Below are 27,785 nucleotides of genomic sequence, written 5' to 3' on the forward strand. Positions count from 1 at the left end.
GAAAGCTTGCACTTGATTGTAGAACTAGATGAAATTCATCTTATCTAATACTTACTTCTGCATTGCCATATAAAGAAGTTTTTGAATGTTTAAGGCACTGTGAATTTCTGTATAAAGTTGTACTATTTGATGATGAGTGAAAAATAGTAAATGAACTTGTTGATAAATTAGAAGTCTTTTATAGTGTGACTGAATTGTTCTTTGGCATTTTATATCCAACCACAAATTTGTACTTTTCCAAGGTGTGTGAAATGAGATTGATATTGAATGAGTGGATGCTTAGTCCTAATGACATGATTCATATAATGGCAACAAATATGATTAGTAAGTTTAAAAAGTATTGGGATCAAATTAATGAAGTCATGGCTGTGTGAGCTATCTTAAACCTTAGATATAAGATGAAATTGTTGAAAATTTTTTTCCTAAAATATATGGATCTCAAAGCGAGAATTATCTGAGCAAGGTCAAAAAAATGATGGAAGAATTAGTATGTGAATATTAACTTAAGGCTAGGGTTAAAAGAAAAGCTCCAAATGATGATAGTTCAGCTTCTACTTTAATGTTGGACATGATGAAGGATTTTCAAAAAAAAATTAACTCTATCTATTTGCAATTTGTGGAAGATACATCTGAAGACCGTGCTGCGAAAATTGAGTTGGATTTCTATTTAGAAGAGAGTGTTATGGTAGATCAAACAAATTTAAAAAAATTTGATATTTTTGGCTACTGAAAAAAATATTGGAATAAAATATCCAACCTTACAAAAGATTGCAAGAGATTTTTTAGCCATTTTCATTTCTACTGTTGTCTCAGAGTCCGCTTTTAGTACTCGTGGTCGAGTTATACATCCACATCACAATAAATTGTGATGTGAACTTGTTGAGGCGTTAATTTGCACTTAACATTGGATACACTCTTCAGGTGAAAAGTACTAATAACTCAAATTTTATTTGGTATTAAAGTTTAATTTCATGTTAAATTTAACTTTTGTGAATTGTTGATTGATATAATATAGATAAATCAGAGTCGAAAATTTTAATTTCTTGGGACTATGAAATGGATACGGAGGATTTAGGAGTTTAGGTAATTATTTTTTTATTATGTCAAATTTTTATTTAATATATGGTATTTTTGTTTATGATGTATGTTAACATATTTATGTTTGTGTTATATTTTAACTGAGACATGGAGTTTTTTTGCTGAAAGTTGTATTCTGACAATAAAAAAAAATATATTTGATGTTGAAGACTTTATTTTATGGCTTTTTTTAGAATGGAAGTTGTATTTTTAAGATTTTGTTTTATAGACTATGATTTGTTATTTTATATTTTTGGAGTTGTAGGTTGAAATCTTGAATAAGATATGTTTCTGTGTTGTAATAATATTTTGTGATTTTTTTTTATTTTTTAAAACTTTTTACTATAATTTTCATATAAATGTTCAATACAAAGATATGAAAAATGGGTCCCGCAAAAAACACGAAAAACGAAAATGAAGACATGACAAGATTAGAATAGAGATGGGGACAAAATTTGAGGGTAGGAACGGAGAGGTATCTCCCGCCCCCCATTGACATCCCTATTAAGGTTCAAGCTTGAAAAAATATATTAGAAATAGTATTTTTTTTTCATTGAAATATTTTTAGAGTAGAAAAAAATTTAAATTTACTCTATAAAAAAAATAATATCTCACAATGTTACAGCACTATAGGTATAATTTTAAAAAGAAAAGTGATTAAAATTTATTTATATTTTTACATATTAAAATTCTATAAAATCAAATATTTCAATATATAGAATATTTAATTTCATTCATTGTACTTGGATTTTATATTTTTTTTTTGTTATATCTTAAAGTGCCATATGATTTTTTTTTTGGACTAAAAGTGCCACATAACTATTTATTTGTTTTTATATATAAAAAATAGAATAATATTTCAGACAAATCTCTAAGAATTTAACTATTTTATTTATAAATTTGTCCTCTAAAAAAATTAATTAAATTAGTCTCCAAAATTCTTAAATATATACCATATACATTTTTACTACAGGTTTAGCCAGTTCACAAAATACTCGCTCTCTTACATAAAGGTTGTAGATGTGACGTGTCAGGTAAAGTGATACGCGTTGCTCTCAAAATACATTAGTATTGTTATTTTATGACAACTCCAAACCAAGTCATTTTGAATTTAAGGGACATCAGATTAGTCCCTAACTTTTTCTCTTGGACCTTCTATTAAATTAGAGTTTCTTTTTCAACCCTCTTCCAACGTAAATCATAACTGATCTTTCTCTTGTGTTTTTTATCGAGATCAAAATTCAGGAGGATGCTACTGCGGGTGGGCAAGGCTGAGCCGTAGATCGAGGAAAGTTAATTGATAATGGCGAGTGGAGATAGCACATCAACAATAATATGGTCATTCACAATAAAATTAAAAAAATTATTTGAGATAAAATATAAAATTTAAGGATGAAGAGTTTTTAATTTTCTAATAATACTTCCAAAATCTTGTATCAAAATATGATATATCTATTATCATTGTTGTGGGGGCAAACATTTTCGCTATAATTTGAAATTTTTTTGCGTAATACATGATAATAATATTTATTTGTTCTTATTAAATTATTGAATTTGACTCTAAATAATTTTTTACTCAATTTTTAGTACTTAATAGTCAATTTAAGAATTTATATTAGATGTTCATTAGAATGATCAATTCTTAATTTAAATGAAATTGATATTTTTTTTCTTAGAAATCGACTCAAAAGAGTATTATTTATCTTCTTTTGAAATTAGTTTTAGTTTTTTTCGCAGCAACTGCATTAATTGAAAGAACTTTTTTAACTTTGAATATCAATAAAAGTTTGCTTCTAATTGTATAAGAAGTAAATTTTTAAATAATTGTTACTGACATATATAGAAGAGAAATATTTTGATTGTATTGTTAAAAAAAATTACTCAATTTTTTTTAAATATGAAACCTAAAAAAAATAGATTTCTATATTATATGTTATTATTTAAATTATTATTTTAGTATTTTAATTTGTAAATTAGATATTTTAAAAAATAATCATATTTTACAATAACAAAGTATAATTATAACAATAATCATGCTATATATACATAAAAAATAACCATCCGTATAGAATATATATTATATATATTTTGTTTGTACTTTTAAAAATTTTTAGATCCATCACGGATGATATCTAACGTTTTTTTAAATATATATTTTATATTTAGTTTTTTTTATCAAATTTTTTTAATTTTTCGCAAGTTTATTTGTCGTTAGTATTTTTTAGAGTTATTTTTGTCAACAATATAAATTTTTGATATTATTTTAATAGTTTATTCTAAAATATAAATATATTATAAATTAGTTAAATAACACTTATATTAATATATAAATACGTAATAATTAATTTAACGACTGATTTTTTAATAATATTTTTGAATAAGTTACTAAGACAATGGCTCTAGTTAAGAGTTGAAAGGTCATAAATAAAAAGAACAAAAGAAAAACCCTTAAATAATGAATGAATCTTACAGACACAAAAGATATAGCGTGGAGACTCATGGAGATGGATAGTATTCCACTTTTAGAAGCTAGCTCTATTGTAATCCATAATTGAACTTTGTTTTTTAAAGGAAACGAAGCGCCAATAATTCGTGTGAACAAAATAAGAAAATTAATATACTTATCAATCAAGATAAATTTTCTTTGAAGAAATAACAGTTCCTTAATTACTTATTTTCTCTTTCTCTTTCTCTCTCTCTCTCTTCAAATTTGTTTAGTTTTGACATGAGATCAGATAACCAAAACTCCAAAAGTGCCACTTTGTATAACTGGTACGTATTAGATTCATCTTCAATAATAAGAAGATAAACCAATAACTTATGCTATGAAATTAGAAATTGGTAGCACTTACAAAAATTTAATAATTATATATGTTACACGGTCATCTAATCAAATTTATGTGATTAGATAATTTTTAAAATAATAAATTTAAAAATTAGTTATTTTTATTATACGATAAAATACAATTGGTTGTGATTATAAGATATAGGCATGAAACATGTGAATCAAAATTCAATTTGATGATTACAAAAATTTCAGAAAGTACTTAAATGAGATATTCTCTTAAACTAAGTCTCATCTTTCACCAATATTGTTTGAAAATATATGGTTGAACTGAGGTGCTCTAGAATCTAGATTATTATTTTTGCCTCCATTTTGAAGATTTTTTCACTGTATATATAGCTTGACATGTATGCTTGTTAGTAGATAAAGTTTCCAAAGAAACAAAACCAATGGAGGATAGCAGTTTTGGACCAACAAGAAACAAGAGCCAAAGAAGAAACTACCGTTGGTTGCTATTGTCCTTATATGCCATGCTAGTGATATCATGCCAAACAATTGCAACAATCTTAGGAAGGTTGTACTATGAGAAACATGGAAAAAGCAAATGGATTGGAACACTTGTACAAGTTGGGGGTTTCCCTATTCTACTACCTTATTATTGCATCTCATCATCAACACCAAAAGACAATCACAATATCAATGTTCTTCATTCAGAGCCATCTACACTAATGCTAGCAATTATCTATGTCACACTTGGTATAGTTGAGTCATTAGCTTGTTATTTTGATTCAATGGGGTTAGCTTATCTTCCTCTCTCTACTTTTGCACTAGTTACCTCATCTAGGTTAGTTTTCAATGCTTTCTTCTCCTTCTTCCTTAATTCAATGAAATTCACTCCCTACATACTAAACTCTCTAGTCCTTCTAACTATCTCTACCACCCTCACCGCCTTTCAACCCGAAAGCGCACTTTTTTCTACCGGAAACCCTAGGAGACATTATGTGGTGGGAGTAATAGCGACGATAGCAGGGTCCGTGGCGTATGGATTCTACCTTTCCCTTATACAACTTGCTTTTGTGAAGGTTTTGAAAAGGAACACTATGAGAGTGCTTATAGATGTGACAATTTATGGATCCTTCATATCTACTTGTATTACTCTAGTGGGACTATTTGGGAGTGGAGAATGGAGTAAGTTGCATGAAGATATGGAGGAGTATGAAATGGGGAAGGCATCCTATTTGCTAACATTGGCATTCACAGCAATAAATTGGCAACTCTTTCATGTTGGTTGTTTAGGGTTGATTTTTGAGGTGTCTTCCCTTTTTTCCAATGCCATATCCGTTTTGAATGTGCCTTTGGTTCCAATTTTGGCAGTGCTCATTTTTCATGACAAAATGCATGGGATAAAGGCTGTCACTTTGGCTCTAGCTATATGGGGAATTGTATCATACTTTTACCATACCTTTGTATATCATCATGATAGGAACTCCAATACTATCAGCAGAAATAGTGCTGATCACCTTCTCAAATCTTCACCATTAGAAGAAAATAATGCTTAAATTGGGATATGGGAAGCTTGCTTCAGTGGGAACCTGCGTTATCATATATGTAAAAATAATTATACCAACAATAGATTTAGTCCTTTAATTTCTTTATTTCCCTTCTCATTCATAGGTCAATACTTTGTATGTTAACAAAACCACTCGTTGATGCACAAAACACACTACTGTGTGCGTACATGCCAACCTTGTCCATGAAACACCCTTGTCTAGAAATACATGTCCATACCACTCAACTTTATTCATTAAACATTCTTCAAAACACTAACATGAACACTTCTCAAAAGCTAAAAGTCACTTCTATTTATAGGAAGAACGTACAAAAATACGCATAAAATATAATACAGATACACTTTCAAAATTTAATATTCCGTTTAATCAAATTAATTTATTTGTCAAGTGATGCCTTTTACCGTACACGTCATTTTAACCCATTAGCGCACACCATGCAACTGGGAGTGTCCGCGGATCGGATGCGGATCGGATCAGATATCAGATATATCCGCATAATTAAACCTTCTCTTTTTAATCATATTTTTATGTAAAAGAATTCGATAAAAATATTTCTTTCATACTTTTAAACTTATTTATTCCTAAAATATTTTTAATCAAACTCTCTCTAAATAACAAAAATAAAACAATACAATATATGAATAATAATTACTAACTAAAACATACAAACAAGTAAATATAATACCGAACATATATATATTTATTTATTTTTTAATTATTATAGTGCGGATCTACGGATCCACAGATCGGATACGCGAATGTAGAGAAGATATCCGCGATCCGATCCGCAAAGAGTGGATCCGATCCGATCAATTTGCGGATCGGATCGTATCCGCAATTTTCGGATCGGATGCGGATATTTACCGCAGATCTGCGGATACGATCCGATCTATAGACATCCCTACATGCAACGGGGTGCAAATTTTAGTGTGCCGTGAAAAAGAATTCAATTGACTTTATTAAAAGTTTAAAACATACCTAAATTAAATTAAAATAAAATGGAAAAACAAATTAAAAATTTGACATACTACGCTATTAAACGATTATGAATAGATTTTTCATTCATAAAATAATAAATTATTTTTACCTATAAAAGTAAAAAAACATTGACAAATATATCTATAAATAAACAAAACTAACTTTATAGTAATACAAAAGGAATAAATTATCCATTCTTCCCATAAACAAAATAACATCGAAATATTTTTATCTGACAGAAACCCTAAACCATAAATCATTTGTAAATATAAAACCACAAATGGTAGTTTACTCTTCGTAAAACAATGCTTTCATGCAAGGAGAAGTTTTATTACAACCTTTTTAAGGTGTTATAATTCTTTCGACGGGTGAATTTAATCGTGATGCGCTTTTCCAGACGTTTCATCAAACTACAAATATTACTGCCTAAATTTCTCTCTCAAAAACAATACATTAGTATACCTAATTTAACATTATGTAACATTAGGTATACTAAGGACTGTTAAAAAGTAAACACAGCAATATGAAGTTTCTCCAACAAGACTATTGTAACATTTCAGAATCGACAACCGTTAAAACTTCTTTGGACAATCCCTTGTTAACCTCATCAGTCACAACACAATCCAACAAACAGCAGAGAAGATGACAAAGAAAGCTGAATATCAAACTTTTGTATCCTGATTCCTTAATAACCAAAGGGATAGTGGCCCTACGCCAGTACCTCTTTTAACAACGGTGGTTTAGCAGGGTAGAGAAGTTAACATAATCAAGAGTCGACTAATAAGACCCATAAAACCAGGGGATGAATGATAAAATTCAATACATTTGAAATAAGTAGCACCAACGATTTTAAGCATGCAACATGCTTTTCTTTGCAGAAAGGAAAAGCAACACCAGTATTGTATTCAAGCAAACAGAAAAGGGAGACAAAAGATTTGAATCCAACTGAAGGTTAAGTTCTTTTTTGTTGTTTTGTTGTATCACATGTAAAGGGCATAGAATGAGGGTCATGATCTCTAAACAGCATAGTTATGATTTTGGTCACAATAATTTGAGATTTATCTATTGAAATTCCCATCCACACTCACTGATACCTAGGTTTAACATGTCAAAAAAAACCCACCGGCCCAACAGAGGAGTACCTGCCAGAAGTGTTTGATGCAGGCCGACTAACCCTTATATTCGATGCAGGGCAAAAACTCTCATGTTAACAAAAACAAATGCCATTAGAATTTTGGCGCGTGCACATTGCAAGTGGCGAGTCAATGAAACAAGCATGCAGCGTATGTAGCCAGCTATGACCCACAACCATTCAAAAATCGAAAATTGCAGAGAAGGGCAGCCAGAGACTACAATCCACTGAACGAAGAAGCAGAAAAGCAATGAAGCAGAGTACCAGTAGAAACCTCAACACAGAAGAAAAGCATATATTTAGAAAGATCTGGAACTCTCTTCAACAGATTAGTATCAACCAACCTTAAAAGAACAATTACCTGCAATGGAACTAAAAATTTTCTTCATAGATAAAAGCAACACAAGCCGAGAATTCAAGTAACTAATCCAATCCAAGAGTAGAACTGTGGAGTCTCAGGGCATTGCCCAACAAAACATACTTATGGTGCAGTCCAAGCACCATTGATTAACATAATTTCATTATCCTCTTAATAACTGCAGCTACCAACATTTAAATTTCAACTTCTGCTTCGGCGACGTTCCCTAATGCCATTTCTGCATGCCATTAAGAAGAATCTTAAGTCATCTTTGCAAGTCAGGCACAGAGCAAAAACTTGAATACAGATTCTATCTTTAATTAAAGCATAGTTCAGGTCCTAAATATTCCACTCAATATATTAATTTGTCATTCCTCTTTAAAAACAGAATCTTATAGAAAGCACTGCAAAGTAGAAACTACAACCTCAAAACAGAATCAGAGAGAAAGCAACATTGGTTAACAATACACAGGAAGGAAAGGGCTACGAAATATTTAAAGACAGGAAGAAACCTAACCCATTGGCATATGGTAACTCCTCACGTCCACGGTAAGGAGGTGACCTGCTGTAGCTCCGTCCACGAGGTGACAAACTGCGGCGCCTAGGGGACCGTCCACGGGGACTGTAACTTCTGATTCATGCCAATAAAAAGGGTGGGGCAAAAAGCAATGATCAGGATTATCAAAACATACAATTTTCAATTTCAAATGCAAAATATAGACGGCAACATTATGACCTGTACTTTCATCTTTCACTACTTACAGTAATAATGAAAAACTAATTTTATACAAAAACATCATTCATATACATCCATATATTTTACAATTGCACAAAGAATTATCAAACAATTTCGGGGAACAATCATTAGTTATAAAAAACACAATATAATGTTATCATAAGGATAAACTAACCAATGCTATCAGAACTGCACACTAGGTTAAGTTAGAATATAGGTTAGCAAACTCACCTCCGACCATAACTTGGGCTCCTACGGAATCGGGGTGGGCTGCGGCTACGACGTCTTCCTGAACCACCACGCAAGCGACACTCCCGAGCAAAATGACCAGGTTCACCACACTCATAGCATTTCAAATCAGAACCACCAGAGCGACCACGGCCACCTCCACGGCCACCACCTCCACCTCTTGAATTGTGAGAAAGCTCTACCCTCCAACCATTCTTGCCTGCTCCACAGAATGAAAATGAAAATATCAAGAAAATATGAAGTAGGATAAAAATCATAATAGAAACATTAAAAAAGAGAAAACTTCCAGCAAAACAGATATTGAGTTTTTTTTATGGTTTCCTCACACAATAATTAAAAAGGAAAAATCTTGGTTAATCAAACCATAACCCTGCAAGAACATTATCTTTAGGCTGACAGTCTCAGTTATGATAAATCTTGTAACTAGACATGAGCACTGCTTATTACAATACAAAAAAACAACATAATAAGATAATATAACATGCACACAAACTTGGGGATAAGTAAACCATCATACAATCTGTGAAAACACAGTAGTATCATATTTTGCAAAAGTGGGAACAAAGTTCTTCATTCTGAGTAAAGACAATTGTGTTACCATAATGTTTTCAGAAGTTCATTTGACCACTGGTCGATAACGACTTATTGGAGCACATATAGCTCTTAGGGGGACATACAGAACACAGGCAGCACTCACGTGGCCCATGGGTTAAGTGTAGTAGCACACATCTCATAAAACAAACCCATTATGCAACAGATGTGTAGCTTGCCATAACACTCCAAAGCAGTGCATATCCTCTGTTCATACTCTTAATTCTCTTTACATGCAGTCAAAGTGTCAAACTCTACAAATCAGCAGACTTTGATGAAGACTAACGAAAAAACCATTACTGCAGGCCTGCTTGCATAAGACATTTGCAAGCCAGAAGTAGAAGTAGAAGAAAGAGAGCTCCCTCAAACGAGAAAGTAGAGTTAAATACGAAGTTGAGGAAAACCCTTCAACATATCAAACCGGAAAAGGGGTAAAAACAAATAATACATTAGCAGATAAGATTAAATTGCTTTGCAAATTTGGTAAATGAATGTTCATCATTTTAATGCATTTCAACAATTCTTCAAAAACATACCATCCAATTCACGAATAGCATCACGCGCATCTCTACTGTCATCAAAGTCAATAAAAGCATAACCAGGCGGCCTCCTTGCAACCCAAACACTGCACACACATGAACCACAAAACTTATAATGAAAGGAGAAAAATAAAAAGAAAAAAAAAAAACTGAAAATTTGTAATGCCTTAAAATTTTAACCGGTAAATTAACCAACATAATTGAGTGATTTCAATTCATTGCCTAACAATATAATATCATCAAGATAAATACAACTAACCAAGCATGAATTTCAAGAAAAACCCCAAATTTAAACATTATCATTTATCAACCAAAGTTCCTTCGTTTACCTCCGAATAACTCCGAAAACACGGAATTCATCTTCAAGGTCCCTCTCTGTGACCCTTGAATCCAGATTACCAACATACACACGGGACATCGTTTCAGTCTTTAACAAGTGCCTGCATATTCACACATCAAAGTCACAAATTAAACCAAAATTCGATTCGAATCCGTACAAACGTCCATAAAATCAAGAAAAAATGAACCTCTTCTAAAAAATAATCCACAAAAAAAGAAGAAATAAACGCAAATTGATTAAAAATACAGTAAAATATTTGAATAATAAAGAAGATTTTCAAGAAAACTAAACCCAAACCTGTGAGTTCTAGGAAAATTGGGGTAAAATATAAAGGGAGCTTTTAGGTTTTGGAAAGAAGAGAAAAAAAATTAAAGAGAGCGAATTTGAAAGGTGAAGAGGATAATGGAAGATTATATATTCGTAGTTAGACAAGAAATCTGAACCTGAAGCGATGCGGGGAAGAAGAAGCGAAAAACCCTAGCAGCCTCCTGCGCTCAAATTCGAGAGCTTTGAGTACGAAACAAACCTACAAAGCACGCCGCGTGAGTGTGAGAGCGTAGAATTTTCAAATTTATAACGCCCTTTTCTCACCACGTCATTTTCTCGGTCATATTTTGGACATCATTGATTTAGGGAATTTTTATCTTTTATTATTATATTAATAAAACAAAATATAACACTGTCACATATGATCTAAAATTAAAATTATTTAATTTTTATTATTTTTTAATTATTAAAATTTTAAATATATAAAATACTCAATTATTAGGATTATATAAAAGTCTTAATTAATTAAATTTATTTTTTAATTAAATTTAATTATTTTTAATAAAATATTTTCCAAAAATAAAATTAATTTTTGTGCTAACAACCTTGTTAAAATTGTGGATAAATTGTTACTATCTTTATATAAATAATATTAAATTATTAATAATTGATGAGATAAAAAATTATTTATACATTTTATAGTTTGTAAATTCAATTATAAATAATAATATCAACTAAGAAATACTTGTTATTTAATTTAAATTTCTATTTTAATAAGATCATATAAGAGATATAGTACTTTAAATTTAAATGATATTTTAATATTTATATTAGTTTATAATTATATTTTAGTGTGTTTATTTATATTTTATTTATTATTTAATTATAAAAAGTTATTTAAAGTGTTAAAAAAATTAAAATATGATTTAATTTAATTGAATATAGTCTAATTTAAATTTAATTATAAAATATATCAAAATTAAAAATAATTTGTATTGAATTTAAATTAAATTTTAGGTTTAACTTTTAAAATTTATCTAATTTAATTCAAATAAATTATCTTTTTATTTTTATAATTAAATTTATATTTCACTTATAATATATTCTTATTTTATAAAGTGATCTTATTAAATTTTAAAAAATTAAGAAAAATAGAATAAAAGATAGATAAATATTATTTGAAAGAAAAATATTTTTTAGGGCAAGTTACTTAAATAAATTGTTTGAAAACTAAATTTACTAGATTACGACTTTTTAATACAACAAACGAAATTTTAACTTTTCTGTATCTATAGAAATGTAGGGGTTTCCAATTGAACATAATTCATTACAGGGTGTAGCGGGTTTACGTGAGATTTCATGTTGGGCAGAAACCGCTACAGGTTGTAGCGCAGCGGTTTCTGAACAAATTTTACTAACCAGAAATCTCAAGTGGGCTACAGGGGAATTGTCTACATAAATCGTAACACACAGCAGCGGTTTATGTATAGTAGATTATCTACATAGAATACAATTTTTTTACACAAGAAGATGAATATTTAAATAATGATGATAACAAATATCTTCTAATAAAAATCTAATTTACCTTAATCTTGATGACAATGCCAAAAAATTATTATATAGTTAATATTTTGTGTTTTATTATATATGATATGGTAGGTGAAAATAGAAAACAAATGTAAAATGCGTGTCATGTATATGATATGGTAGGTGAAATAGAAAACAAATGTGAAATGCGTGTCATGTATGTTTTGTTGCTGTTTTTTGTTTTTGTTACTCCTACTAAAACTCCCTCCTCTTTTATTTGAGTCCCACTAGGGAGGCAATAAGGTATCTATACAATAGGCTGTTTATTTGGCCCAATATGTATTAATAATGTAAATTAAATATCATTATCCCTAATTTCTAGTTGCCTGTTCAGTTTTGTGATATCTACCCCCAATTTACCCCAAATTCTTTCACATTAACCCTTCATCACCCACCGTTACCCTACCCCCAAAAAACCCAATTGTTTGTTCCGCAGAAAAACTCTCCTTTCTCCGGCGCCCCGCCGTGTGCGCAGCAACCTGCATCCTACTGCTCTGTTTCTGCGCGACGTGTAGCCTCCGTTCCTGCCGACCGGAACTGTCGCGCTCTGCCTTCTTGTGCCAACGCCCTCGCCGGAAGAACCTCCGTCACTCTTCACGCGGCCGAACTTCCGTGACCTGCAATTGTTAGCGTCGCTGACGTGAGTTGCAGCCCTGAACCCCCGCGCTCGCGTCATCTCAGCGCCAGCCTGCTGCCTGGGTCTTGTTGAATTACTCGAAGAATAAATATCCACGAAAACTGAGAAAGTGAACATCCAAAATCATACAAAAACGAACATCCAATATGAACGTGTATAAATAACAACATAATTACTTTATAAAACGACTAGCTACCAACCAAATGACCGTGTAAAAAAACATTTTGAAACCTTGATAGTCAGATAAATCATAACCAGCAATCATTGTCTACAACTAAACACCCAAGAATAATCATCCACGTTCACAGAGAAAGTGAACATCCAGCGACAGGAAGAAGGCACAAACCGGTTGCGACAGAGGCACTGGACATCAAGGTTATTGCGGTGCCGGGAGCTCGACTCACACAATATGCGCAACCTCCCTACGTACGCGGACGACGGTGCCAGTTGGAAGAGTGTCGGTGCGATGTCCAACGGCAACTGGTAACCGTGGCTGCACTGTACCGGCTTTTGCTTCGAGGAGAGAGTGAGAGAAGAAGTTCACACCGTATTAAGAGAGGGAGGTAATCCTAATTTGATTCCATAACTGACAGGAATCATGATTTGATTCAAATTTTAAATTGGAAACTACTCAAAATTAATTAATTGCCTTTAATTTAATTCTAATTTCAATTTAACCCCATTGTACACATTGTATAAAACATTAGGGGTGTCAAAAATCCCCAGGAGGTGGGGATCCCCGCGGGGACCGCCCCGAATGGGGCCCAATAGTGGAGAATTTTCTCCGTGGGGATGGGGATGGGGAGCGAAATTCCCCCGAGACATGCGCGGGGACCCGAGCGGGGATCCCCGCCCCATCCCCGATAATTCCCCGAATCTTTTAACTTACTTAATAACCCTTACTTTATTTCTAATATAGGAGTTCTTTTAGTAATTTCACTCATTGAAAAACCATAACCCTATTGTTCAAGATTTTATTTTATAGACTATAATTTGCTATATTATATTTCTGGACTTATAATTTTGGATAAGATATGTTTGTGTGTTTGTAATAATATTTTGTAGTTTGTTTTTTGGTTTTTTGATTTTTTTTTTTATTATAATTTTCATATGAATGTACATAGGGAGATGGGGAATGGGGCCCCGCGGAGAATGCGGGGAACGCGGGGAATGGGGATGGGGACAATTATTCCCCATGGCGGGGAATGGGGCGGGGACGGGGATTAATTCTGGGGGCGGGGATGGGAAGCAGGGAGGTATCCCCCGCCCCTGCCCCGCCCCATTGACATCCCTATAAAACATACATTGACTTCTCATACTTTTTCCTTTTATTAGGGTCTAATTCGAGAGTAAATTACCATTTCTACTTACGAAGACAAATTTATCCATGAAAAAGAAATTAAAATTGTACTCATAAAAAATATTCCGTATGACAAAATTAACCAAACACTAAAAATTCAATTAAAAATCCTAAATTACCCTTCTCCCTTCCTCAAATTAAATCTAAACTATTTAATGAAACCCATTATAACGTATTTTATTTTATTATTGTTATTATTTTAATGATATATATAGTTACTTTTTTAGTTTTTGGTACTCAATGACCAATTTCAATAATCAGTTCAACTGCTAACCGAAGGCTTGTCCGGTTTGAACAACTATCAAAATTATCAGAATTGAGAAACAGAATCAGACCGAAAAAGTGGTCCAAAACCCAATACTTATAAAAGCCATTCTATTAACTACTTTTGGCATTAGAAACAAAACCATGTATAAAAGCTTGGAACCAATATTTGATTTGCTTTGATTTGATTTGTATTATATCAATAATTTTACAGTGAATGATACTGTACAAAACTAAAGCGAAAAGTTAAGTACAAAGCAGGTACTTCCAATCGTAATATGGTACATGAAAGATAGAACCCATGGATCATAGCCTTTTATGACTTAAATATTCCTACCAAGGCTGCACTTGTTCTTCATCCACCCTAGTTTGAATAGGAAAATGTCCTGCAGTCCAAAATTCACCATTCATATTTTCGGCAAGCAAACCACTATGGTCATCATGCTTAGCCTCAAAATCCAAGTCTTCAAATATTTCCTCAAAACCATCATCATAACCATCTTCAAAATTATCAATATCAAAATTGTGATCATATTCAACATCACTGTCATCCTCATTATTTTCATCAGTATCACTGAAACCACCAAAAAACTTGTCAATCCTGCCCCTTCTTCCCTCTCGTCTCATTCTCTTTGATTCCCTAACCAAGTCCCTCCATTTATTGCGTAAGAACAATATCTCATCCTTCTCCAATAACTCACCTTTCTCACCAAACCCCTCTACTAAGAAAACAGAGTGCCTCTGCCCTTTCAAACTCACATAAAACAATTCCGGATGTCTTATAATCATTGCTCTCAACTTGTTTGGGAGACCAAATTCCTTTCTGAAATGGGTCAAGTGGTCTATTAAAGTACTCTTTTCAATCATCATCCCAAGAACCTCTCTTACTACAGAGCAAGATCTCTTTTCTGCTTCCAATGATACCTTGGCTAAAGAATCAACAGGGTTCCTATAAGGGCACAATTCCGGAATTTCTTCAAATTTTAGCAGGAAACTCTGGTGACGTCTCTTTATGTTAAGCCCTTTTCTAAGTCTTAGTTGTTTGAACTTTAAAGGCCGATCAACTATTAAATCAGGAGAACGAAATGCAGGAGGCAGTAATGGCTTTGCCAAGCTTGAGTCCCAAGATACAAGCTCAAGTGCACGGCCATAAGAAGTTTCAACAGTCTTGAATTTATCTGGAAAATCATTGCACAAACGGGATCTAAAATTAGGAGGAAGACCAAGATCTGGAGCAAGGTGAACCAACTTTGATAGGAGTAACCGGTGGTGAGATGATAACATAAGAAGCTTCTGGAGTTTGGTTGCCAAAGTGGTGGAAATGGAGGATTGAAGAGTGAGTTCCTCAGCAGCAAGGGCAGCAGCAGCTGGAGTTAGACGAACACATAGTTGAGGATATAACTTTGTTGCATTGAGTGGCTTAGGTGGCCATGGTATAGTGAAGAGTTCAAAAATAGAAGGGTACCGATGGATCATGGTAAGTATGGAGTGAGGTGTAGAAAGAGTAAGATAAGACCGGCATTTAGAGAGAATGTGAAGAGGAAGATAATGTTTTGGTTTAGAAAGAAGTAAGGTTTTCAGCTTTTGAACAAACCGAGTTTTATTCTTCAAAACAACACGCCTATCAAGACCAGTGTCACGTACATGTTTGACTGAGGAACAACAAATTGAAATCGAGATGTTGCTGAGGTAATTAGTATGTTCCTTTTGTTTTCTGAAGGTGGAACAGGACAAAGAAGATGTCCCCGGAAGAAAGCTGGAACCTAAGTCACAGACTAGTTTGTTATTACTGAATTGACAAGGAAGGCACAATGCCATTTTTATAGTTTCAACCACTCACACTTAACCTGAAAATGAGAGAAAAAAATCAAATAAGTACCAAGAAGAAAAAACTTCCTGAGATAAACTACCAAGGTCCAAGTGTTTGACCGAACTAATTTACACACAACGATCCTTGGTTTCCTAAAACCTTGAACTTCTTAGAGGCTTCTTGACAATTTGGCATAGAATACTTAATTAGAATGAAATGTATTTCTACTTAACAAAGATTTGACAACAGAAATTAGAAATGCATAAAGTAAGGACTTCACTCCTTAAATTCAGAGTTACCATAACATGAAGGATCATAACATTGGCAAATCTTTGGTGAATAATCAATCAATCATATCCTAAAAGCATAATCTGTTAATTCTGCAGATTAAGAATAAAGTTTTTCATTTCAGGGCTATTCTAAATAGAAATCCTTATTAACATAGAGACTAGTTTCTTTCCAATGATATTATGTTTTTGCATAACTGCCTCAAGAAACTTGCTATTAGAAATTCAATTTGACATTTGAAGTGGAAATCTTATGCAATAATCCTACGGCCATTCAACTTTTCTAGGAATCTTATAATTACCAAGAAGATAAAAATCAATATATGTAATATACTAGTCATGAATGCATCAGATAGAGAAAGACTCACATAAAACCAAGAATTCATCAATCCAAACCAGCAAAAAGTACTGTGACAAGACAGTGAAGAACAGGATAGCTACTATACCAAAAAGAAAAGATAAAATGCAAATAACTTTACATCAAACACACAAGAATGACCGAACTCAAAATCAAGGTTCTGAAAATTGGACTGGTCATCGAACCACTTTAGTTACTGATTTACAGATTTACTAGTCCAACTGGTTCAACAGGAAAAACTGTTTTATAATAAAATAATAAATAAATTATAAATAAACACCCTAAACCATAATTATAGACAGTCACAATCTAAGCACAACAAAGTCACAAAACACAAAATAGCAGCATATCACTCTCCAGTAGCACATAACTATATATAAAAGTCACAAAACACAAAACACCAGCACAACAGAGCAGCCATAGCTAATGAATAATCAATTAATCATTCAATCTAAGCACAATTAAGTCATCAAGACACAATCTGAGCACAATTCGGTCAAAAAACACAAAACAGCAGCACATCACAATATATAAAAATCATAAAATACAACAGCAGCCCAATTTTAATAAAGACTAACAAGATTAACCAAAGAACTAAATTAACTAATCATTCAATGATTCAATCCAAAAAAAAAAAAAAAAAAGAGTACAAATGTACAATACAGCACAAGGGCAGAACTAATCATTCAATGATTCACATTTCAATCTGAGTAGCGCTAGCAGAATCCCAAACAAAAATCAATGTTAAATACTTGACAAAAAAATGCTATGTGCGCAATAAATATCAGTTACCAAATCAGTTGTTATATATTTGTGTATGAATACATGTATTTTTAACTCATTTTTTATGTGTATTTTGTATTTCATGTATTTTCCACGGCTAGCTTATTTTTAGTATGAACTTAGCATACTTGAATACTCGAGACTTAAGAGTTTCAAATTGCGGAGCTTCAATGTGTTGTAGCACTATCTTCTTAAACGGTCTGAAACAGCATCAGAAAGCAGCTGCCGCATGAATGGAAATCACAAGAATGGAACAGCAAAAGGTTCTTTCGAATTAATATTTGAAGAGTTTAAAAGAACAAAATATGAAAAGTGTTTAGGAAAAAGAGAATCAAAGAGAACAGCAAAAAAAAAAAAAAAAATATTTCCCACATGATTGGGTGCTGCAAGAGGATCCCCAATGTCCCAGTCAATGCAAAACTAGGAAAGGAGTGATGCAAATTATAGTCGAAAATGATTCTCAGAGTGGCCTAATTTATAGTTTGGAATAAATTCTTTAACAAATGAACTATAGGAATGAATTCAAAGCAATCAAATTCATAATTGAGGAGCCATCGACAAACAAGAGTGGATAATCATGAAATACTTCATAACTATATGGTGACTATTATGGAGAATTAGAAACAGACAAGTTAATGGCAAAGCCAAAGACTTCAGAAGACCAAAGCATCATATGCAAAAGATAATAATGGAAGTGAACAAGAAAGAACCTTGCAAAGCTCCTTTGGGTATCACCACCGCAACATCTTCTTTCTCATCTCCGCGCCATGCTTGTCTTCCTTCCTTCCTTCGTGTGTTCCTTTTTGTCCGAGACTAATGACTATCTCCGAGTAAAACCAAATAAAATTAAAATTAAGTTAGCTAAAGCTTAAGGATAATATTAGTTAAGACTCTTAATTTCTAAAAATAACTAATTTGAGACTCGTTTTTTACTTTTTTTTAACTTCTCATAAAAGATAATTATAACTAGAACTTTCAAAAGCATATTATCATAAGTCTTTCATGCCAAGGTTGTGAGAACCGAACCGGTCATTAAATCGGTCGAGTGATTGGTTCAATAGTTCAATGGTCTAACAGGGGTGAAATTATAGTTGAACCAGTTTAATTAAATATACAATAAAATTATTAAAAATTCAATGTATAATTTTAGATATTCAAACTTAATAATTTCTAAACTAGCTTCAAAGTTTCACAACATCCATACTTTATTATTAAAAATTTACAAAATAATAAATTTCTAAGTTCAAAAATGCTATTCGTACACCAAAATCAACCACTAAAATCAGCCACCAATGTATTTGTGTATAAATACATGTGTAATTTAATTTATTTTCAATGTGTATTTGTATTCCAGCATGTATTTTATACTGGTGGCTGATTTTAGTGTACACGTAGCATAGTCCATATCAAATAATTAGCAATAATACTAATGTGTCATCACATCAACAACAAAAAATCAGAATAAAAAATATTCAACAATAACTTCTAACCTAATAATCAAATAATCAAAAATAAGAATATTACTTCCATCTCACGTAAACTGAATAGTGGAGATCCTCAAACCAAGAATTATATAATCCTAACACAAAACAAAGTTCAATTCAATTACGAATTTTTAAACATGTTGAATATAAGAGAGCCAAAGCATATAATTATATTTAGTTTGAATTCTAATCCATTAATCAGCAACGGATTCTAACTTCTGAATCCAAACTAAACTAAAAACACATCAGCATCTCTAACATTCCCCCTCAAGCAAGAGCCTCTCTTTTGGCTGATACCATATTATGAAACCACTCATCTCAAAAGCTTAAACTGATAGGAGAAGGTAACACTAATGGTTATATCTCTAACAAGGGTGAGTGGTAGCTGTTGGTGGGGGCTGCTCTTGTCTGAGTTGTCTCTAATAGGGTTTAGGTTTTGTGAATTGTGAGAGTGAAGGGAGAGGGAGCCTTTTGTGTCTGCCCGTCTGGTTTTCTTCTTTTTTTTTTCTTTTTGTTTCTGGGCAGTGAACCAAGCCTTCAAAAAACCGGACCAATTCATTGGATTCACATATTAACTACCAGTTCAGCCGTTTTTTATTGGTTTTTTAAAGACAGAGATCAACCGAATCAGTCAAAAGATCCGTTTTTGATTAATCCGATCAATTCGATCTGATTTTCATAACCTTTGCGAAACTATTATTTGTCAAAGTCATGTGGTGCATATAAAAGGGATAGAAAAAAGCAATAGAGTTTCAAAAGTTTGAACCTTTAATTAGACAAAAAGCTTAGAATTTGAGAAGTGCCAAATACTCCTAGTTTAAATCTCTGCAAATAAAACTAAGCCATCACAGATTATGCAATAGAATAAATATGAAGAAGAATATAAATTCACAAAACATATTCACTACTAGGGATGGTAATACTACCCGAATTCGTGGGTACCCACTCCGTCCCTACCCACTCAGGACGGGTAATTATCGCCCCCGCACCAGGACGGATCTTTTACAGGACGGATTCTTGAGCGGGATTGGGTCAGGTTTAGGTTAAACCCGTTCCTATCCACCCTGGTATATATATATATATATATATATATATATTTAAATTTTTATTTTAATTTATGTTATGTATGTAATGATGGTTATATAAAATTTAAAATTTAATTTTATTTGTTAGATTTGAATAATTATAGGAGCGGAATGAAACAAAATGGGTAAAGTGGGGACCTGTTTAACTTTTTACTACTCGCGGACAGAAGCAGTACAAGTTCGATGTGGGTTATTGTTGGGCGGGGCGGGACATGACCGGGTAGAACAAAAACCTGTTCCCTACCCGCCCCATTGCCATCCCTATCCACTACAACTCAATTCATAAAACCTATCCAATATCCAACAATATAAATTCACACAATAATATAAAAAACAGCACCAACAATATAAAAACCGCAGCTCAATTGACCATATTGATATTAAAACAACAACAAATCAACACTAAATACCAATAATCAGAAAGAAAAAAAAATATCAATCATCCACTAAACCTACATATATTACATTGTAACAACAAAATTTGAATAATTTGCCAAGAATCAACAAATTATAATCAATAACAATCAAGAATCAACTCAATCAGTTAATCAATTAATCAGTTAAACAGATTATAATCCAGTAATTTAACTGAATAACTTAAAAAAAATAAAAAAAATTACCTGATGATGTGAAGACAGAATATGGGCAGAGAAGAGGGAGACCAAGCAACGTGAAACAGAGACTGGCGAGGGGGAGGCGGCAACGCCAGATGAGGAGGCGACGACGACCACGAGAGACGCACATAAGCAACGAGACGCAGTTAAGGCACAGGAGCTGGTCTGCTGGTAGACGCAGTGAAGGCGCACGGACAGAGGTACAGACGATGCGACATCAGTGAAGGCGTAGGAGCTGATAGACGCAGAGGAGCCGACGACCCTGCGGTGTCAGCGACAGCAACTTTGTGAAAGTGAGAAGATTGAGGTGCTGTGTCGAGCTCCTAAGCTTTTTGGCTACTTTCATATCTATTTAGAATGAGAGAGTGAGATAATGGGTTGGAGTGAGAATCCTTCGCTGGGATTAATTTGGGTTCTTTTTTCTTTGTATGATCTTTTAGTTCTTTGTAAAAATAAGTTAATAACGTCTAATATTCAATGTTCATATAAAAACTTATTTAAAAATTATAGTTATTGATGTTATGTTATTTTGGATGATTTAAAGACTTTGGTATACAAATATATTTACTCTTATATTTTTTGGTGACTATATTTACTCTTATATTTACATACATAGAGATAGAATATGCGTTTCTTATATATCGAATTTTAAAAATCTCTCTTGGTACTAAAATTAGGAAAAAAAGACAAATAAGTCTCTGACCTTTTGTCTTACGGATATTTTCATTCCTGACCATTGAAAAATACTTTTAAGTCTATGGCCTTCACAAAATTTGGACGGATCAGTCCTTAACGGAGACATTTGGACAGATCAGTCATTGACGGAGGTATTTGGACGGAGAGACTGATCCGTCCAAATTTTGTGAAGGTCATGGATTTAAAAGTATTTTTCAATAGTTAAAAACGAAAATGTCTACGAAAAAAAAGTTAAGACCTATTTATCTTTTTTTCTAAAATTAGTTATATATATTTGTATATGTTACTTTACAACTTTTTTTTTTCTTGATAAGATAATTGGTTATCGAAATAACAAGATGTTTCACACATATATAGTAGAATAGTCAAAAACCAAATATGTATTCCTATATCCTATATAATCAAAAATCTCTCTTGGTACTAATAGACTTTAATTATATCTTTACATATTTGTATTTTTTGGTAACCACATACATCAACGAATGGATGAGGTTGAAGTCTATTAGCGTTTTTATAAGAAGAGTTCCAAGAGAAGCATTTCTTTTCAAGTCCCTTGGGATAATCGTCCTAGTAAAATCCTACAATTAAGGTTATGGAGGTCAAATCAAGTGAGAGATTATCACATTAAATACCAAATTAAGCATTTAAAACAATTCTCGGATCAAAGTCCACGTTTGTAAGTTATAGCCCCTAGTAGAACACCACATTGTAAATCTCCAACATACATTACTCACTTCTTTCTATAGCTATCATCATCACAAAGTAATCATTGATGCCATTTCTCTTAACAATCTCATGACCGAATCACAGCGTTCCCTGTAAGTAAAATGCCTTTCAATTTGTGTTTCTTCCTCAATCCATCAAAATTCATGAAAACAATATTTTTCTTATTGTTCTTATTATCAAATTTGATTTACTTGATTTGTTATGATAATGCTCAAATTATGACTTCCTTTAGTGAAATAACTTGATGAACACTAGTCCTTGTTGTGGACATGTTTTGTGTTTAAAATTTTAATTTGTAAGTTTTTTTGTCACGATTTTGATCTATTTTATGTTCGTACAAAAGGTGTATTTTATGATGATTATTATTACAGTAATTATAATAATTATATAATTTTCACAATATTTAAAAAATATTATTAAAATTAAAATAATATTTTTTTACTACGTAAAAGCTCTTTTTAATTTGATAAAAAAAACTACTATCAAATAGTAAAAAATTGTAAACTTAACATAGGTAATATTTAATTATAACTGCTATAAGTACAGTAATTATAGAATTTCTTTAAAATTATTATATCATAAACATTAGTATTTGGTGAAAACTCAGGTGAAGTTAATACTCGAAAGCCATTAAATGAAAATTTAATCAAATCAGTCAAATCATCTAACGGCTCTAAGGTATCAACTTCACGTGAAGTCGACTGCACCTAAGTTTCCACCTTAGTATTTTACCTTCTGAGATTCATTATTTTCTGTTTTATATTTTGTTAGTTAGTTAGAAAACGGTGCATGCATAACAAATTGTACTAAAGAAGATTAAAGATGTCAAAGCAAGCAAGTTCATACGTACCAAAGAACATCCTCATAACTGGTGCAGCTGGTTTCATAGCCTCTCATGTCACCACTAGGCTAATCAACAAGTACCCTAGCTACAAGATTGTAGCACTTGATAAGCTAGATTATTGTTCTAACATCAAGAATCTACAATGTTGTACTTCATCACCTAACTTCAAGTTCATCAAGGGTGACATAGCTAGCTCAGACATGGTGAATCATCTCTTGATAGAAGAGGAAATAGACACAATCATGCACTTTGCAGCACAAACCCATGTGGACAATTCATTTGGAAACTCCATGGAATTCACCTATAACAATATCTATGGCACCCATGTTCTTCTAGAAGCATGTAGAGTAACAAATTGCATTAAAAGGTTCATCCACGTAAGCACGGACGAAGTTTACGGCGAGACGGATTCCGAGACTGACATCGGAAACCATGAAGCCTCCCAACTTCTTCCAACCAATCCTTATTCCGCCACGAAAGCAGGCGCCGAGATGTTGGTAATGGCTTATCATAGATCTTACAATCTTTCTACAATAACTACTAGAGGAAACAATGTGTACGGTCCAAACCAATATCCTGAGAAGCTTGTCCCTAAATTCGTCCTTAGGGCGATGAAGGGACAAAAGCTTCCCATCCACGGCGACGGATCCAATGTTAGGAGCTACCTTTATTGCGGCGATGTAGCTGAAGCGTTTGATGTTATTCTCCACAAAGGAATGATTGGCCAAGTCTATAACATTGGCACCAAGAAAGAGAGAAGTGTATTAGATGTGGCAGAGCATATTTGCAAGCTTTTCAACATAAATTCAAAGGATGTTATTGAGTTTGTTCAAGATAGGCCATTTAATGATAAGAGATATTTCCTAGATGATCAAAAGCTCAAGAATCTAGGATGGGAGGAAAGAACTCCTTGGGAAGAAGGACTAAAGTTGACAATTGATTGGTACAAAAAGAATCCGGATTGGTGGGGAGACGTGTCGAATGCCCTGAATCCGCATCCGCGCTTCTCAGCCACCAATCTGGCTGACGAAGCTCAATGGTCGTTTCAATGTGGATACTCAAGGCTAGGAAGGTCATTTACTGAAGTAGGACGAAATAAAACATTTGTGAAATTTTTGATATATGGGAAGACGGGTTGGATTGGAGGGTTGCTAGGGAAGCTTTGTGATGAAGAAAGAATCCAATGGGAGTATGGAAAGGGAAGATTAGAAGATAAAAAGTCATTAATGGAGGATATAAGTAGGGTAAAGCCAACACATGTGTTAAATGCAGCTGGAGTGACTGGAAGGCCAAATGTTGATTGGTGTGAATCACATAAAGTTGAGACAATAAGGACTAATGTTGTTGGGACATTAAATTTGGCTGATGTTTGTAATGAAAAAGGATTGTATATGATGAATTTTGCAACTGGTTGTATATTTGAGTATGACAAAGACCATCCTCTTGGTTCAGGCATTGGCTTCAAGGAGGAGGACAAGCCAAATTTCATTGGTTCCTTCTATTCCAAGACTAAGGCCATGGTAATGTCTCTAAACTTTTCATTTCAGTTTATTCTGAGTGGAGTCCAAATATGTTCTTCATGTTTTAATTATTCTAATTTATCTTTGATATTTAAAATTGTTTCAATTTACCCAAGTAGTTAACAATGGAGGAATTTAAGGTTTGTATTGTGTCACATTCCAATTTTATCTCAAATATTTAGATGTAATTTCAATGGACAAAAATATTATGAAAAAAAAATGAAGCATTTATCACATTCCAATCACATCTAAATATTTGAGATAAAATAATCAGAACATCATCTAAAATCCTTTTAAAATGAAAATAAGAAAATATTTTTTTGATTAAAACTCATATGCAGTTAATTATTTTTATGTGAAGTTTATAATTAATGATTATTAGATAATAATTTAGTTAAATATATTAAATTATCAAATAATTTTTAATTATCAATCAAATTCACATAAAAATAATTGTATTTAAATTTCACATTCTTTAAACTAAATAAGTCCTAAATTTCTCGGGCGCTAGCTATTTGGTCTTTTGTTAATGTGTAATACAAAATGAAATAATTTTAAAATGTTAAAAATAAAATTAATAAAATATTAGAGATAGAACTAGAATATACCTCAAATGTGAAAGAATATAATAAAGTGAACACTGAATATATACCATCAACATTCTTAAAGAAAAATGCTTATTAAGTGGACAACACTTTTTTTCTTATTTTTGCCTTGTATCTGAATCAAGAAAAGTAAACTTTCCAAAAAATCATTTTCCTTCTTTTAATATGCTGATTATGACATTTAATTAATAATATGAAAAATATATATTTATAGGTGGAGGATCTGTTGAAAAATTATGAGAACGTTTGCACACTGAGAGTTAGAATGCCAATATCATCAGATCTTAGCAATCCTAGAAATTTCATTACCAAGATTTCTCGTTACAACAAGGTGGTAGATATACCTAACAGCATGACCGTGCTAGATGAGTTGTTACCTATATCCATTGAGATGGCTAAGAGGAACTTAAAAGGGATATGGAACTTCACCAATCCTGGGGTCATAAGCCACAATCAAATATTAGAATTGTACAGGGACTATATTGATCCAAAATTCAAGTGGCAAAATTTTAATTTGGAAGAACAAGCAAAGGTTATTGTTGCTCCCAGGAGTAACAATGAAATGGATGCCTCCAAGCTCAAGAAAGAGTTCCCAGACATGCTGAACATCAGAGATTCCATTATCAAGTATGTCTTTGAGCCCAACAAGAAAACTTAATTAATTCAGGACTTTATTAGACACAGATTTTGTACTCTTTATATATATGAAACATGATGAGACTTTTTTTTTCCATTTTTTTTAATTTGGAGATTTGGACATGGCAATTCAAACATTTAATCACAATTCATTTGTAATTTATAGTGTCGTTGTTTTTATATTTGATGGATTTACAAATGTTTAGTAGTTAAATATGGTTTGTCTAGCTTTTAACGCTAAGAAAATTATTAATTACTTAACTTTATTTATTATGTTAGATATGTAAGTTTGAGATATAACGAAAATAAAGAAAGAGTTTGGTGATATATATATATATATATATATATATATATATATATATTAAAATAACTTTTGCTAAATAAGACTTTTTAATTAGAGTATAAGGCACATATCATCTTTACTAATTTTATATTTAGTATTAAAAAAAATTGAAAATTATTCCGGGCATGACTTACGAGTTTAGCCAAAAAGATAAGGCTAACAACTCCATAAAAAGGGAGATCCGCACTTCTCCGAATATGATTACTTTTATTCAAGAATTCTAATTTTCTATCTCAATTACTTTTTTACTTGTGTGTCGAAATTGTTAGAAACAAGAGACTGAGAAAGTAATCTGAAGAGTGTATTATTTAGTATGTTGAAAGGTACAATATACAAGGGGTATTTATAGGTGTTAAATGAATCAGAATAATAAAGGCATAGAATCCTACAATTAATATACAGATATACTATATAAATATAGACGATACTAATTGGTCTAAATTGATACTAATGATTCTCTAACATGCATCCCCCCTCAAACTCAAGTGGGAGTTAAGGATACCAACTTGAGTTTGGATAACAAAGTCCGGAAACGAGTCGGGTGATGAGCTTTCGTGAAGATATCAACAGTTTGATATAGTGTTCTAACAGCAATGAGACGAACAGCATCAATAAGGATATGTTGCCGAACAAAGTGACAATCAATCTCAATATGTTTGGTGCGTTCATGAAACACATCATTATGGGCAATCTGAATAGCACTGCAGTTATCACAAAAAACATCAGTAGGGGACGACTGAGGAGCACCCAGATCTTTGAGAAGCCAACGAACCGAGATAACTTCAGCAGTGGTGTCAGCGAGGGCACGATACTCAGCTTCTGTACTTGACTGAGAAGTGAACGTTTGCTTCTTAGCACGCCAAGAAATGAGAGCGTCGCCAAGAAACAAACAGTAACTAGTAGTAGAACGACAATCAGTGGGATCATCAGCCCAATCAGCATCGGAGTAAGCCTGAAGAGACAAAGAGGAATGGGCAGAAAAATAAAGGCCATGAAATAGAGTGCCTTTGATGTAGCGAAGAATGCGAAGAACCGCCGCATAGTGAGTAGTACGAGGAGCTGACAAGAACTGGCTAAGTACATGAACTGGATAGGCGATGTCTGGCCGGGTGACAGTCAAGTAGACGAGACCACCAACTAACTGTCGATAGAGAGTCGGATTATCCAAAACAGTGCCATCCATAGGGGTAAATCGAACATTAAGCTCAAGAGGAGTAGACTCAGTGCGACTATCTGTAATCCCAGCGCGAGCAAGAAGATTTGAAGCATACTTAGCCTGAGAGAGATAGATGCCATCATCGGTGGAGATGACCTCGAGACCAAGAAAATAGCTGAGAGAACCAAGATCTTTCATCTCAAAGGTATGGTGAAGTGAGGCCTTGAGATTAGAGATACCATCAACATCATCCCCAGTAATGATCATATCATTAACATACAAAAGTAGAAGAACAACTCCACGTTCGCTTTTACGAATGAAGAGGGCATTCTCATGAGGGCTAGAAGTAAAACCAAGACTGCATATG

At 32.7% G+C, this 27,785-nt stretch overlaps 3 protein-coding genes and 1 pseudogene across 4 annotated transcripts; 2 read left to right on the forward strand and 2 right to left on the reverse strand.

The window, feature by feature from the left end:
- The first annotated feature begins 4,299 nt into the window (after nucleotides 1-4,299).
- On the forward strand, nucleotides 4,300-5,421 carry LOC107647528 (purine permease 21 pseudogene; annotated as a pseudogene).
- Nucleotides 5,422-7,810: 2,389 nt separating this feature from the next.
- Nucleotides 7,811-10,941, reverse strand: LOC107605167 (serine/arginine-rich splicing factor RSZ22A). The gene is made up of 6 exons (XM_016306945.3): nucleotides 10,800-10,941; nucleotides 10,346-10,456; nucleotides 10,014-10,102; nucleotides 8,869-9,085; nucleotides 8,419-8,532; nucleotides 7,811-8,139 (listed from the first exon to the last, which is right to left on the reverse strand). Exons 2-6 carry the CDS (start codon nucleotides 10,432-10,434, stop codon nucleotides 8,103-8,105), a joined length of 546 nt encoding a protein of 181 aa, XP_016162431.1. The 5' UTR covers nucleotides 10,435-10,456; nucleotides 10,800-10,941; the 3' UTR covers nucleotides 7,811-8,102.
- Nucleotides 10,942-14,618: 3,677 nt separating this feature from the next.
- Nucleotides 14,619-21,322, reverse strand: LOC148563027 (protein WHAT'S THIS FACTOR 1, chloroplastic-like). 2 transcript variants are annotated; one of them, XM_088491767.1, is made up of 4 exons: nucleotides 20,899-21,319; nucleotides 19,960-20,018; nucleotides 18,420-18,533; nucleotides 14,619-16,318 (listed from the first exon to the last, which is right to left on the reverse strand). In XM_088491767.1, the coding sequence occupies exon 4, from the start codon at nucleotides 16,287-16,289 to the stop codon at nucleotides 14,805-14,807; it is 1,485 nt and encodes a 494-aa protein (XP_088347893.1). In that variant the 5' UTR covers nucleotides 16,290-16,318; nucleotides 18,420-18,533; nucleotides 19,960-20,018; nucleotides 20,899-21,319; the 3' UTR covers nucleotides 14,619-14,804. The 2 variants fall into 2 exon arrangements, with proteins under 2 accessions (XP_088347893.1, XP_088347892.1); XM_088491766.1 differs by lacking the exon at nucleotides 19,960-20,018 and having other exon boundaries at nucleotides 18,420-18,529; nucleotides 20,899-21,322.
- Nucleotides 21,323-23,136: 1,814 nt separating this feature from the next.
- Nucleotides 23,137-26,028, forward strand: LOC107647527 (trifunctional UDP-glucose 4,6-dehydratase/UDP-4-keto-6-deoxy-D-glucose 3,5-epimerase/UDP-4-keto-L-rhamnose-reductase RHM1-like). The gene is made up of 2 exons (XM_016351599.3): nucleotides 23,137-24,678; nucleotides 25,498-26,028. The coding sequence occupies exons 1-2, from the start codon at nucleotides 23,137-23,139 to the stop codon at nucleotides 25,939-25,941; spliced, it is 1,986 nt and encodes a 661-aa protein (XP_016207085.1). The 3' UTR covers nucleotides 25,942-26,028.
- The last annotated feature ends 1,757 nt before the right edge of the window (nucleotides 26,029-27,785 follow it).

Source organism: Arachis ipaensis, chromosome B6, assembly GCF_059453495.1.
Source record: "Arachis ipaensis isolate K30076 ecotype BB chromosome B6, ASM5945349v1, whole genome shotgun sequence".
NCBI lineage: Eukaryota > Viridiplantae > Streptophyta > Magnoliopsida > Fabales > Fabaceae > Arachis > Arachis ipaensis.